We start from the raw sequence: 15,648 nt of genomic DNA, 5'->3' as shown, positions 1-15,648 counted from the left end.
TGCACTTCAAGAGTCATTTATGGCCTCGAAGGGCGTAGTTGCTAGTTATATTACAAAAGCGATAGTATGTATGTTTGTACCGAAAGATCTTGCTAAACACTGAACCGATTGGGTTCTTCTTTACAGTGAAACTTCTATAATGTACATATATGCAGACTGGCCAGCCAATTTTGAAAATAAAAAACGTACATAACGTACACAAAAAAATACGTTACGTACATAAAAAAGTAAAAAAAACGTACAAAAACGTACATTCCTAATAAAAATAAGTTAAATAATTTCCTAGTTACCTGTTATCAATACATTTAAGTCTACTAGCAGCTACCTGTAAAGGAGAACCATAGCGAACTGACAGACACAAGATATCCTTATACTCTATTCAAAAGAACTAGCGTCTACGCTCCTAAAGGCCTCTAGGGGCACTTGAGGAGGGGAGAGTTGAATTTAATAAAAAAAACATGGATGACAACATACATAAGTAGCGAAGCTCAAAAGTTATTTATAGACATCTGGAAAAAAATTAACTTAAAATAGCAATTTAAATTCATTTTTGGGGGGAGGAGGTAGTTTTTTTTCTAAAGTCAATTTCTCTTGGGAGGGTGGATGGTGATACTCTTCCCCAAAATAGTTATAAAACTTCCAAAAACCTATGAGAAGCTATCCTGTTAAGGAGAACCATATCGGTTCCGTGGTTAGCGAGATTCTTTGGTTCAAACAAACAGACATTCTGTTATTATGTACAAAGTATATCCTATTATAAGGACCAGCGACTACGCCCTTAGAGGCCTCTAGAGGAACTTGATTAGGGGGGGGGGGGGAAGTTGAATTCAAAAACCCATTTTTTTATTTAAAAATAAAAAGTAAAAAACAAGGATGACAACATCCTTAAGTAGCGAAGCTCAAAAGTTATGGATGGAAATCTGGGAACTATATAAACTATAGAGTAGTGTCGTAAAAAATAAGCATTTAACTTATTTAAATAAATCACAAAACCTTTTAAAAATATATGATAACGTGAAAATCTAGGAATAAATTCAGCCCCCCAACCAATAAGCAAATCTCAATGAAATTTAGTGGAAGTATTAAGAATGAAAAAATCAACCACCCCTCAATTTATTTTTGTAAACTAATGCAAATCAGCGGGGTGGGGGAACCCCCAACGCACCCTGGGGCGAAGCCTAAATGAAAAAAATAATCACAATATTTTTTTATATTTTTTTTTGACAAATTTCCAACAAACGATTCTATAAAAGAGGGATACGAAGCCTCTAATCCTAGTAGAAAGTAAAAAGCTTTACGTGTCCCTCCCCCAAAGAAAATAGCAAAAACCATCACAGGACTATTAGGTATATTCCATGAAGAGTAGAGCACAATAGGTTCAGTAGTTACTGAGATATTAAGCTTCTGATATACAGACGGACAAGCAGACGGACAGACATCATTCTACTTTGCATTATAGATAATATACTATTTTTGTAATACTTTTTGTACAAATACAAATAAATATACAAATACTTTTATACTTATATTTAATTCTTATTCTTTAAAAACTGAAGATACCAAAAAAATAAGACTTCTTAATCCTACACTGTGCACCATATGATATCTCAGAAAATTTACCCCAAGTATATAAAGAATTTGAAAAAAATTATCGTAAAATCTATTAAAGGGGTAGTGGCATGAAATGCATTTAAACTTGAATTTAGTCAACTGCATATCTCTTTCTGTTCAATAGTTTAAACTATATCTATAGGACATATATTTCAAATCCATAAATTTAAACTGTAAGTTCTAATAACATATATGCATAATTTACATACATATTTTTGTTCTATGAAAATTGAAGATATTATTGAATTTATTTAAATAATACACCTATTGTTTTTGCAAAAATTTTCGTACAAAACATACAAATTACTTTTCTGCTAATATTTGATTCTTATTATTTAAAAAAAAACGTAAAACGTACAAAAATACAAATTTCAAAATACGTTACGTACACATATCAAAATAACGTCCAGAACGTACACAGATTCGATGCGTAACGTACAAAACGTACACTCTGGCCAGTCTGTATATGGATGGTTTTCAACTGTGTTTGAAAGGGCTTCAACAATAAATTTAAAAAACTTCGATTGTAAAAAGAAATGAAACGGCAACCATTATGTTAAAACTTGTAACAGTAAAAAAGAAAACGTGTGGAAAAGGAAAACATTTTATTCTACATTGGCAAATTTTCAATATCGAGAATAAATTTCAATTTTCAAAATAGGTTTCATTGGTTTTATACTATTGGTCAAATTCCAAGGAAAAGACAATTCTTATATTGAAGAAACATGATGTTTGTTTGTCTGTAGCAAAAGATCTTGCTAACCGCTGGACCAAAATGGTTCTCCTTCTTAGTGGGTAGGTTTATTATTATTTTACTACAAACCCATCCTCCAAAGAGAAATCACCCCTTTTAACTAAAATTGAAAGTCGAGGTTGACTTCACCCCACCCCATCCTAAAGTGCCCCTAGAATCCTCTAGGAAAATAAAGTCAATACCATAATATTTTTCATTTCCCATAAGTGTACTATCTTTTCCACCTCTTAATCATTGGATTTCAAATTTGAAATGGAATCATGATTCTAGGAAAAGGTAGGGTAAAGCGGGGCGATCTCGGTTTTGAGGTGAAGTCGGTATTTTTTTGACCACCTTCATTAAATGGCATTTTTCTCCATGTTCTAATCGACTGACAGAAAAAAACATAAAATCAAATTTGTTCCTTATTAAATTGCCTACAAAAAAGTATAAAATGAAATTTTTGTGAGATGAATTTTTAGGGTACTTATTGGGTCTTAAAGTCGGACGACAAAAAAAAAATTTTCGATTTTTTTTGCTTCGGTCGGAAAAACTGTAAGTTGGACAAAAACTGGTAAGAGCTAGAGCTTAGACGTCTTCAGGGGACTTATTAAGAATCTAATGGGCTATCCATTTCCGTTTAAAACTTTAAAAAAGCTTGTATAGTTTTTTCTTGAATCGACTAAAAGTGAAGCGGGGCGAATTCGGTTTTTTCACTTTTTATACTAACTTTTTCTATTTTATATAAAAAAGTGAAATTTTCGAGAGAAAAAAGTCAAATTTCTCGTACTTAGAAAAAATTTATTTTTTTTTGTAGAAAAAAATGTCCGATCTTCATAATTTTTTTTGTGAATGCTCTTTATTACATTTAGCAACTTTAACCTTTAGGGCATGCTGTAATTAAATCAATATGTCATAGGTTTTTTGAAGCTGGAAAATCGACCACAGATTTTGCCAAACTTTTCTCTTTTTTTCAACTTGATTTTTTAAAGAAATTTTGCTAATAGAACTAATTTTTTTTTGGCCAAATCTATTCAAAATTGCCTGAATTTTAAGGATCAGGCCTTTAAAGTCATAAAAAGTTATTTTTTCTAGTAGTATTTTTATGTTTTTTATCAAAAAAAATTTCGAGAAAAAAAAGTCAAATTTCGCGTACTTCGGAAAAATTATTTTTTTTGGTAGAAAAAATTGACCTATCCTAATAAAATTTTTTGTGCATACTCTTTATTACATTTAGCAACTTTTACCTTTTGGGCATGCTGTAATAAAATCAATACATCATCGATTTTTCGAAGCTTGAAAATCCCCTACCGACTTCGCCTTAAGGCGGGGCGAAGTCGGTGCCGTTTTAGAGATCAATTTTGACAAATTTCCCAAAGTCCTAGGTTTACGTCCTTTTAGGACCTGATCGACTTTTCCGAGATCTTTCTACTGGTCTTGGTCCCATTTAAAGAAAATAATTTTTACGATTTGCAGGTTCAAAAAACCGAAAAAAACACAGAGTTCGCCCCGCTTTACCCTAAAGGAAATCCTTATCAAGAAGGTAGGACAAATGTATGTATTGCAACTATGTTTTATTTATAGTTACAGTATTTGTGTTATGGACAGAAACATCCTTGCGCTCGATTTACGATTTTTAATACGATATGACAGATTAGAATAAAATAAATAAAGAAGCCTAGGTTTCGTGATAATATTTGGACGATTGCAACATTTTTTTACTATCTTACCTTGCAGTAACAATGAAGCCACCAAAAACGTTGATGAATGAAATAAATGCAGCAGCCGCAGCCAAACCTAAATAATAATAATAATTAGGTCATTATGTTTTATTTAAATGGTATGCAATGCAATACAGGATGGAAGGGGACAATGGGCAGTTAATTACACTAGTCTCCAAAGTTTTTAATAACGTTTTCTTATTGGTTGGCGTAACAACTTTTTATGTATTTTGATTGTTTAATACATTATGTTGAGTGTCCAAACGTTTTAACCAATAATTGTAATCTACAAAATAGGTAATTTTGTGCATAATCATTGGGGATGTAAAATAATTTATCAGTCATCGTCTTATTTGTCTCTTTGTACAATCACAACCGACAAATTCGTAAAAAGACGCACAATAGCAATAATATTAGAAAGGGCAAAAGGGGGAAAGTGTAATTTATGCTATTTCTATAGTTTTATTTCTGTTCTAATGTTTTGATAATATAATGTACATCACTTCAAATACAGAGCCCCTTGTTACTAGGAACGCAGACGCTAGTACTTATTAAAAACATTCAAACGCCTTTTTAAAAAAGTTTTTGTCCAAAATAACGAAAATTTTCGATTCAAGAAAATATCATCAACATTTACATTTAAGAACAGTTACAAGTCTCACAACACAATCAAGAGAAGTGTAGCTACTCTACTAATATAACTCGTATGTACGTACCTTCAACAGTGTTAGTAGGATAGTAACCACCACCCATCAACAGCAGACCACCGACAGCGGTAATACCTAAAATAAAAAAAAATTATAAACAAAGAAGCCGTAAAACATAATCATTAAAGAGGACGGGATACAGCGTTGATCTTATTTTGTTGTATCTCTAAATAAAGGTGCAGGATTATGTGGCCAATCATTCTCCAGAAGACCAACCCTTTGATTACACAACCTTTGTCTTAAAAGTATGAAACTATGTATGAGTTACGTATTGCATTGTTGGGCTAATGCATTTCCCCTACTAGTAATGTCGCATACCTGAAATAACAGTAGCAGTAACAAGTTTTAACGTCTTTAGTTCTGATGCGGTGGTCAGGCCGAGACACAAATCTGACAATCACCTGACATTCGCCGACAACGAGCGGGTGTACTACGTGTCAGGATTGGCTTATTTCATTGTATCTAAAGCTTTACAAAAGTCAAACATACATAAAATACCAATTGAAAAATGAGAAGAAAAGAGTAAACATTATAAATGCAACTTGAAAAGAAGAAAAACAAATAAATAAGGAATTACTTTGTGCATCCAAAGTGTTTTTTGCGAGTTTTGTTGTTTAAAAATACCCAATTTATCAAAAAGTTTTTGATTTATAACAAAAGAAGGTATTGTTATTTTTCAGGTGTTTCAAGTCATGCTGTATCCAAAGAAGCTATTTTGCATGGCCTACACTCTACAAAGAAGATATAAATGGAAAACCATTGTGCATGGTCTAAGCTCCACAAATAAGATTTAAATGGAGAACCATTGTGCATGGCCTAAGCTCTACAAAGAAGATTTAAATGGAGAATCATTGTGCATGGTCTAAGCTCCACAAAGAAGATATAAATGGAGAACCATTGTGCGTGGCCTAAGCTCTACACAGAAGTTATAAATGGAGAATCATTGTGCGTGGTCTAACCTCTACAAAGAAGATATAAATGGAGAATAAAGTGAATTTTTTAGAAGCTTTGCTACTAAGAAGAATTTACTTTCTTTTCTTTATCTATAAATAGAATTCGAAATTGAAAAGCCAAAAACCAAATTGAATCACTAGACACAAAGGCAAAATAGATCTTATTTTCAAAGACCTATATCCATTTGTTTTTATGGGTTTTCTGTAATTCAAAAGCTCTTAGACTACACTGTAAAAAAAAAGAGATTAAAAAGTAGGGAGGAAGGGAATATTGGGCTGTTAATTAAGCTAGTCCCCAAATTTTTATAATACCGTTTTCTTATTCGTTTACTTAACAAATTTGGGAACTTTTATAAAATTATGATTAGTTGGATCATTAAGTTGAGTGTCCAAACATTTCAACCACTAATTGTAATCAACAGGAGTGGTAATTTTTGTGTATCCTTATTGTATAAATAAAGCATCTCCATGAACAAAATTAACAAAATAAAACTTTCTTTCATTATGTAAAATATTTAATTTAATATGCACACAAAAATGCTTACACAATTACTTGTAACTGCTCTATAACCAACTTACAACTATGGTAGGTATTATTTGAGTCATTGTGGTTAATACTTTTATTGACATTGCATCTTTTTAGCCTAATAAAGTCTTATGGTACTACAAAAGTGTTTAAGAGCATGTAATCTAATCAATAATATGGACATCTAAAGAGCAGCATTGCGGAGCCGGAGCCGCCATATTTTGCTGGAGCCAAAGCCGTAATTTTCGTTAAAAAACGGCTCCGGCTCCAGACTAGATAAATAAAGAGATTTTTTTTATAAATTATAATTTGGTAACTCTGTTTTGTCATATGCAAATGCCCTTTTTAAGTTTTTCAAGTTCATTTTTATCAAAAATTTAACTTTTAAAACCTTCAAAATAAAAAATATTTTTTATGTGGAAAAAAATATGTAGAGTTTTTCTTGATTTTAGGTCGGAGCCAAAGCCGTATTTCCAGATACGGCTCCGCGGAGCCGAAGCCGCATAAAAATGAAACGGCTCCGCCACGCTGCTGAAGAGTCTATTTAAATTGACAATAGAGTGTTCTTGGACCTCCGCCCTAAAGATACATCAAGAAAAAAATTAAATATTACAGTATACAGAAAATCTTCCAACACAAAGCCCTAAAATATAGAGTCTTATTTAAAGTTAAATGTAAAAAAGAAAATTTTTTTTAATGCTATGCAAAAGTAGGACAAAAAAGTCTGAGAAGTTATAAAAGAAACGGGCAACTGTATTTTATCATATTTCCCCAGAAATTAAGAGAAAATTAAGAAGAAAATAATTGATGTAGTAAAACACATTAGAAAAAGTTCAAGTTTTAAATCTTCTATATTAAAGGAAAGTGTGACTTAGTGTATTTTTAACCACTTTATTTTATAGAAAAATTTGGTTTTGTTTATCAATGTTTAATATAAACTAGAGGAGGTAACTTAAAATGTATTTTAAAAAAAATCGGGTATTGTCGGTTTCGTGGCATCGCCTCTTATGGGGCGTTTTGTCGTATTTTAACAGTAGCTTTTCTTCTTTTTCTAGTCCCTGCGGGGCCAAATGCCTAACTCTGTGGGACAATCATTAACATTTACTTAACCTAACTTAAATAACCTGTCAAAAGAAACTGTAAAAATATGACGAAACACCACAAAAACTTAACCAAAAAATAGGTAGGATACATAACATAAAAATAATATCTTAGCTTACAGTTTTGTTAGACCCAAGATGCTAAACACATGGGCTAATAAAACTGGTTTTAATATTATGTTTGTACATTTTTATATTCGTAGAAAACTGGATACATTACAATACATGATTTTTTTAGTATTGCTTAGAACCGGTTATAATCCAGCAGATATTAATCGGTTTCGAAGCCATACTAGAAATATATTTTTCCATTTATCCGTGCATATATCTAGAGAAAGTTTGAGAAGCCCAATTCTTTTGACATATGTTACTTTCCCAATTCTTGTATTATCAATGGTGTGCCAACATTTCTGCAGGAATATCAACAGCAAAATTTGAATGTGCCTGACTTAAACAAAGTAGGTTTTTCTTAAGTTAAATTTCTGAATATCCAAGTTTTAGAGCGAAGCCATCTCAATGTCAAATTAATATTTCTAAAACAACTTTATAAATAAAGTACTCTCGTTAAGGCAAAACCATTTTAAAATAGACAAAAACAAAATCTTCAACCAGGTAAATTTAGATATTTGAATTTTGCAACAGTTTTTGGCTAAATCTTTACTATCAAAATCATGCAATTGAAATACTGTTCAGGTTATTAAAAATAAAATTATCTACTACTTGAGTTTAGCGTTTCCAATATTCTTTGCTATGTTGATTCTAGCTTTTTTGATTTCAGAAGTTCCATTGAAATGTTTTTTTAGCTGAAGTTATAGCACACCATTATTGTATTATAAGTATGTAAATATGTACTCTTATTCAAAAAACTTTTTATTATCAAAATATTCTAATAAAAACTTCTTGAAAAATATTGTTGCTTCACCCCTAGCATACCAAGAAATAAAATAAAATATTTTTATCACATGGGAAAAATCATATGCGCCTGGGAACCTTATCTTAAGTAAGACCCACGAAAAAGTATCTTTTAGGGTGTAGAGCTCTTATTTCTTAATGTAACCAAAAGCAGCTTATGTCCTTGTTCTCTGTACATTTCCACATTAAAGAATTAGGTTCACACGATCATTACCCATTTTACCCATTTTAATTTGATTCATTTGTGTTTTAGGGTCCTAGGACAAACGCAGGAGTCCCAAACGTCAGAGTGGAAAACTTTGGAGCGGATACTTAACCTTACCTAACCTATTTTAGACCATATTATAGGTTTTTTAAATGTCTAACCCCTGCGGGGGGCATAGTTGTACATTAATATCTTAACCTGACCTAATCTGTATAGAAATACTTAACTAAATTAATATTTTAACACTCCTCAGTCAATAAGTTCTATTAGGGATTTCAGATCAATTTAACCTACTGACATATTTAGGACTTGATTATAGAGATGCCTCGCTTATAACATTGCAATAGGAATCAATATACCAAAATCAGAATCTTTTAAATGGACATACGGACTTTATGGTAACGATTATAGAGTTGATGCGCTTTCTTAGTTGTACCTAACTGATACAGGAATCATCATGCAAAATATAAATCGATAGGACATATTTTACATGTTAAAATTAACGAAAAGAGCTAACCATTACGGACGGACGGACCAACCCTAATTATAGAAAAGCGTAATTTTTAAAAATAACCAATTAACTAAATAAAATTTTTAATATGTAACTGCAATAACTTAGAAACTAAGCTGTCAAATTTGTCAAAGAAAATTTCTAGACAAACTTTCTCAGAAAATTACTTCTATGTGTGATGTATTATTGTATTATTGAAGGACCGAGGATGCAAGCTTTTCCGGAGTGGTCCTATCCGGGGAGATGGAGAAGAAGTCCCCGGGCAAACCTGCATCAAACACACCTGCTTGACCATTCACCCTGTCCGGGTTTCCACCAAGGGGCTGGCCTAATAGGCTTTTAAGTCAGCCCCTGTCAGCTCTGGAGGCCTTGGAGGCCTTTCAACTCCAACCCTCCATAACCACATCCAACATCCCTCCCCCTCCTCCCCTCATCCTCTCTGGCGACATCCACCCGAATCCTGGCCCCAAATACCCCTGTTCTACCTGCTCCCGCAATATTACCCGCTCCACTGGTGCCTTCCTCTGCAACTCCTGCCAACTTTGGGTTCATCCTAAATGTTCCCTCCTTCCATCCAAATCCGATTACAATTCCAACTGGTCCTGCCCACCCTGCATTTCTACCTCAACAACTCCCTTTTCACCTATCTCCCCCCAACCACCAACACCCCCATCCAAACCCCGCGGTCCTAAATTCCCATGTACAGTCTGTTCCTTAGGTGTTACAAAATCCACTGGCTCCTTCCAATGTAACTCCTGCCTCCAATGGATCCACCCTAAATGCTCCCTCCTCCCATCTGCCACCCACTACTCCCCTTTCTGGCTTTGCCCTTCCTGCTCCCCCCCAACCTCACCCCCTCCCTCTCCTAACTTATCTCCCCCTACACCCCTCCCATCACCTAGCTCCCCGTCTACCCCTCCTTCCCCTGCAGCTCCTCCTTCACCCCCGCCCCCTCCTCCACCCACCCCTGCCCCCCGAAAACCTCCTGGTAAACCTTTTGTCCTTCAATTCAATTGTAATGGCCTCCTTACCACCCAAGATGAACTCCACAACCTTATTTCTACCCATAACATCCCCATCACCTGCCTCCAAGAAACCAAACTCTCCAGCAAATCCAATCCCAAACCCCTCCCTGGCTATAACTTTCTCAGGAAGGATCGTCAAGACCGACCTGGTGGAGGAATAGCCTTCCTTATTGCCGATGACATCCCCTTCACCCACCTTGACCTCAATCACCTTTCCAATGGCCCCCTTGAGATCGATGGTATCCAAATTTCCCGCAATGGCTCTCCTACACAAATCATCAACCTTTACCTTCCTCCACATTCTTCCTGTCCCCCCCAATACACCCCTGACTTTAACCTCCTCTTTGACAACCCAAATGACCTTATCCTAGTCGGTGATTTCAATGCCCACAACCCTGCCTGGAACTCCATCACCCTTGACCAATCTGCCATGAATCGTGGGGAGGCTCTGCTGGAAGCTCTCAATGAGAGCAGCCTCTGCCTCCTCAACGAGGACTCCCCCACCCGCCTCCCCCCCAACGGCCAACCCACCTCCCCCGACCTTTCCCTTTGCTCTGCCCACCTTGCCCTTGACTTTTCCTGGCACACCCTCACCACCCTCCGTTCTGATCATCTCCCCATCCTCCTCTCCCTTCCTGAAATCAACAGAAACCCCCGCCCTGTCAAAACTTTCCACAACTTCCGTAAAGCAGATTGGGACACCTTCACCCTTGAAACTGAAACCCTCTTTGAAGATCTTCCTGAACCCTCCTCCTGCTCCCAAGGTGAAGCCACCTTCCGCCAAATCCTCCAAACTGCCTCCAAACACACAGTCCCTGCTGGCTTCATCAAAAACTCCAATCCCTCCCTCCCCCAGTCTGCTAAGCCCCTTATCCAGCAAAGAGACTCCTTAAGAGAAATTAACCCCCATGATCCTCAAATCCAAATCCTCAATGAACAAATTTCCTCAATAGTAAACCAACACTCCAACAAAAAATGGCAAGAAACCCTTTCCAAATCCGACCATAGAACCAACCCTTCCAAATTCTGGTCCCTCCTCAAATCCCTTTCTGGCAAAAACAATTCCCCTCCTTCCAACCAACCCATTTCCTTCAACAACAAAGTTCACACCTCCCACGCCCACATTGCTGAATCCTTCATCAAACAATTCACCTCTGTCTCCCGCCACACCTCCAACCCTTCCTCCAGAAAAATTATCCGCAAAATTAGACACCGCCACCGCCTCAACAGAGATTTCCAACCTTTCACACCTGCCCTTGTCCTTGAAGCTATTAAAAATTCCTCAAATTCATCTGCACTTGGCCCTGATCACCTCAACATCCTCCACCTCAAACACCTTGGTCCAAATGGCATCTCCTACCTTACCAAACTCTTCAACCTCTCCATTTCCGCTGCTAATATCCCTGCCATTTGGAAGCTCTCCAAAATTATTGCCCTCCTCAAACCTGGTAAACCCCCTGACCTTTCCACCTCCTACCGCCCAATCTCCCTCCTCTGTCCTGCAGCTAAAGTCCTTGAACGCCTCCTTCTCCCATACCTTAAACAATCCCTCTCCACCCACCCCTCTCAACATGGCTTCAAACCCCTCCACTCCACCACATCCTCACTCCTTAATCTTTCCACCTCCATTGCTAACGGTTTCAACCAAAACCTCCCCCCCAGCCGCACAACCGTAGCCTCCATTGACCTTTCCAAAGCCTTCGACTGCATCCCAATCCATCTCCTTCTCCAAAAAATCTCCTCTTCAAACCTCCATCCAAACATCATCAGATGGCTGTCCTGCTACCTGCGTGGCAGAATGGCCTTCTGCTCCTACCAAAATACCAACTCCTCCCCCAGAATTGTCCACACTGGTGTCCCCCAAGGCTCTGTTATTTCCCCCGTCCTTTTCAACTTCTACATAGCAGATGCCCCCCACATCCCCCCTGCCACCACCTCCTCCTATGCCGACGACCTCAACTCCTTCCACTCCTCTCCTGACATCCCCCAGTCAGTTGAATCCATCAACTCCCACCTCTCCTCAATCGCTGACTGGGCCTCCACCAATGGCCTCTCCATCGCCCCCAACAAATCCACTGTCACCCTTTTCACTCCTGACCGTAAGCACCAATCCAACCTCCATCCTCAAGTCCAAATTAACGGCTCCATCCTCCCCCTTGAGAAAACCCCTAAGATCCTTGGAGTTACCTTTGACACCTTTTTCAATTTCAGTTCCCATGTCTCCACCATTTCCTCTAAAATTTCCTCCCGCCTCAGAATCCTTAAATGTCTGGCTGGCACCAAATGGGGCCACCAGAAGGAGACCCTCCTCACCACTTACAACACCCTCCTCCGCCCCATCACCACCTATGCCTGTCCTGTCTGGTTTCCTAACACCTCCAAAAACAACATTGACAAACTCCAAGTCCTCCAAAACCAAGCCCTCCGCATCTGTACTGGTTCCACCAAAAAATCCCCCATCAGCCACCTCCACCAAGAAACTAAAATCCTACCAGTACGGAACCACCTCTCCCTTTTATGCTCCCAGTACCTGGCCTCCTCCCTCCGTCCTTCCCACCCATCCTTCCCCAATGTCACAACCCCTCCTGGTCCTAGATCCAAGAAATCCACCCTCCAATCCATGTTCCTCCCGAATCTCCAACCTTTTCTCACCCCTGACAACACTCTCCTCCCTGCAAATTACAAATCCACCATCTCCCGACTCCACACCTCTGCAGTTACCCAAGCCATCAACTCCTACCCCCCTAATCCTGTCCTTAATCATGCCCCTCCCAACATCAACCCCTCTGAGATCCAACTTCCTAGGCACTACAGAACCATCCTCTCCCAATTAAGATCCAATTATTGTCCTAAGCTCCAAAGTTACCTGCATTCCATCAACGCTTCTCTTTCACCCAACTGCCCATCCTGCCCCAACAATCCTACCCCTGAAACAGTCCAACACCTCTTTTCCTGCCCTAATAACCCCACCAACCTAAATCCCATTGACCTCTGGCAAAATCCCACCCTCGTAGCTGCCTTCCTATCATCACACCCCAGTTTCACCAGCCTCCCTCCTCTTCAACGCCCCCCTCCAGAGCCCCCTCCATAAGCCTCCCCTCCCCCACCTACTGATGACAACCTGGACACGAATATGGACTATGAGCAGCCAATACAACAACAACAACATGTATTATTGTATAAGATATTTTACTTACGGATACGCCCCTAAAGGCCCTTAAGGACACTTGAGGAGGGGGGAGTTGAATTCGATAACCCGAATTTTTTTAGAGAAATATTTTTCTAGGGGTGATTTCTTTTGGGGGGTGGTGGTGCCCTCCTCCAAAATAAATATAAACCTTCCCGGGATCTATGAGAAGCTACCCTGTTAGGGAGAACCCGATCAGTTCAGCGGTTAGACAGATCCCTTGGAACAAACAAACAACAGATAGACATCCTGTTACTTTATTATGAGGATATAAATGTACAGCTTTATAAATATTATACTGTTGAGCTTCTCTATACTTCGCCCTACATCGGTTGAGACATTTTGGATAAAATTATCCATATTTGACCTAATCCTTTAAAGAACTTTAAATTATCTTATAGAAGGTTTTAAATAAGCAAATCTTATATTTGACCCATATCTCAAACCTTAATAAATCCATGAAAAAGGGTCCAGGATTCTGACAAGCAATAATAAGTAAAAACATCCTTACCCACTTCCTTTATTTGTAACCTTCAAACCCACTTCCCTTCGGTTACATTTCAAAATTAGTTATATTCAAAGTTAACTCATTCTTAAGCAATTCAAAGTTGAATTATATTGCTGAATCCAGGCCCCTAGCCAAAAACCAACAAGTTATGGAAATCAATAATAAAGAAGAGTAAAACTTTAAACTGAGTGGCATTTGTGTGGACTAGTGTTTAATTGTGAGATTTGTATTTTGGGAAAATGGCCTATAAATTGAAATTCGTCCTCAATAATGTTTCACAACATTACCCCTCTTTATCTTTACCATTAGTGTATGAAACATTTGAACACTCAGCCTAATGAACCAACCAATCAAAGTTCTTGATCTTACGAGTAAGAAAATTATATTATAAATCTTTGGGGACTAGTAAAATTAACAGCCCAATGCCCCCTCCCTCCCTGAACGGATTTTCAATGTACATTAATAATGAGCCATTTTAGATACTTTAATCACAAATCATAAAATGCAGGTTAAGATCAGCTGTTTGGCCATTATTCAAACCATAAAAATATCAACTACAAAAAAAACTTATATGATATCCGCTTCGATATTTTTTTTCATTGTTTAAAATTGATACTTTTAGATATTATCCGCTTAAGAATACAGCAGTTCCTTCAAATCCAAAGAGTGTGGGAACTAAATGTGCACTATTTCCTGCCAATGCTGCCAATTGCAAACCCTACTGCGAAGGACTTTTAGTGCATTTATTTTACCGAGAATTTTTTTATTTTTGTTCTGAGGTTTTTCAACAAAAAATGGGATATAAGAGATGTCATAATATTATTGTTCTACTTTTTAACCTACATCAAGATTTTCTATTATCCTATTATATACAATAGTAAGGTTTTCTTGTCTGAAGCTTAAGATCCCAATAACTAGTAACTAATGATTGGTTTTCTATTTAGGTATGCTTCACATAGATCCAGTGATGTTTTTAGTCTATTTCATTTACAGATTTAAGTCTAAAGATGGTTTTAAGCTAGTTTTTAGGCTCTCTCTACCCCTTAAAATAAGGAGCTCCTAGAGGCTAGGAGCGTAATGGCTAGTTATCTATTGGACAATGCAGCTAAGTATGGCAGGAGCCCTACATAACAGACATGAGGGGAGAGTGGAGGGCAGGTACAACAGTCCAGACAGTGTGGTAGCCAACAATGCAGCCAAGTATGGCATGTGTCCTACATACATATACTTACCTGAGATAATACTGCAGCCAAGTATGGCAGGTGTCCTACTTGCATACGCTTACCTGAGATGGCATTAGTGACGGACATGAGGGGAGAGTGGAGGGCAGGTACAACAGTCTAGACAGTGTGGTAGCCAACAATGCAGTCTAGTATGGCAAGGTGTCCTACATACATACACTTACCTGAGATAATACGGCAGCTAGATATGGCAGGTGTCCTACATTTATACACTTACCTGAGATGGCATTCGTGACAGACATGAGGGGAGAGTGGAGGGCAGGTACAACAGACCAGACAGTGTGGTAGCCAACACTGCAGCCAAGTATGGCAGGTGTCCTACTTGCATACACTTACCAGAGATGGCATTAGTGACAGACATAAGGGGAGAGTGTAGGGCAGGTACAACAGTCTAGACAGTGTGGTAGCCAACAATGCAGCCAAGTATGGCAGGTGTCCTACTTGCATACACTTACCTGAGATGGCATTAGTGACGGACATGAGGGGAGAGTGGAGGGCAGGTACAACAGACCAGACAGTGTGGTAGCCAACAATGCAGCCAAGACCGAAGGTGGTGGACATGTTGGTGAAAGCGGCGTTGGGGCTGAAAATAAAAATGAAATAAATATTTCATTTAAATGATATCTGTTTTAAATCCTAAAGGGATTATTTTTTAATATTTTCTGTAAAGTTAGGTGTAACCTTTTAGTCAAATGCTCTAATTAAGTC

The 15,648-nt window shown here is 37.7% G+C and overlaps 1 protein-coding gene across 2 annotated transcripts in view; it reads right to left on the bottom strand.

Moving 5' to 3' along the window:
• The window catches only part of LOC145304530 (NAD(P) transhydrogenase, mitochondrial-like), a 76,667-nt gene that overhangs the window by 28,280 nt on the left and 32,739 nt on the right, over positions 1-15,648 (bottom strand). For both annotated transcript variants that reach the window (XM_080146429.1, XM_080146427.1), the window contains 3 exons: positions 15,396-15,523; positions 4,782-4,847; positions 4,075-4,141 (listed from right to left, as the gene is read on the bottom strand). In XM_080146429.1, coding sequence (XP_080002555.1) covers positions 4,075-4,141; positions 4,782-4,847; positions 15,396-15,523 — 261 coding nt within the window. The remainder of the gene's footprint in view (positions 1-4,074; positions 4,142-4,781; positions 4,848-15,395; positions 15,524-15,648) is intronic.

This window comes from Acartia tonsa, chromosome 13 (genome assembly GCF_053477335.1).
Source record: "Acartia tonsa isolate MP-2025a chromosome 13, ASM5347733v1, whole genome shotgun sequence".
Taxonomy (NCBI): domain Eukaryota; kingdom Metazoa; phylum Arthropoda; class Copepoda; order Calanoida; family Acartiidae; genus Acartia; species Acartia tonsa.
Note: the sequence above shows the minus strand (reverse complement) of the source record. Positions and strands in the feature narration are given on the sequence as shown.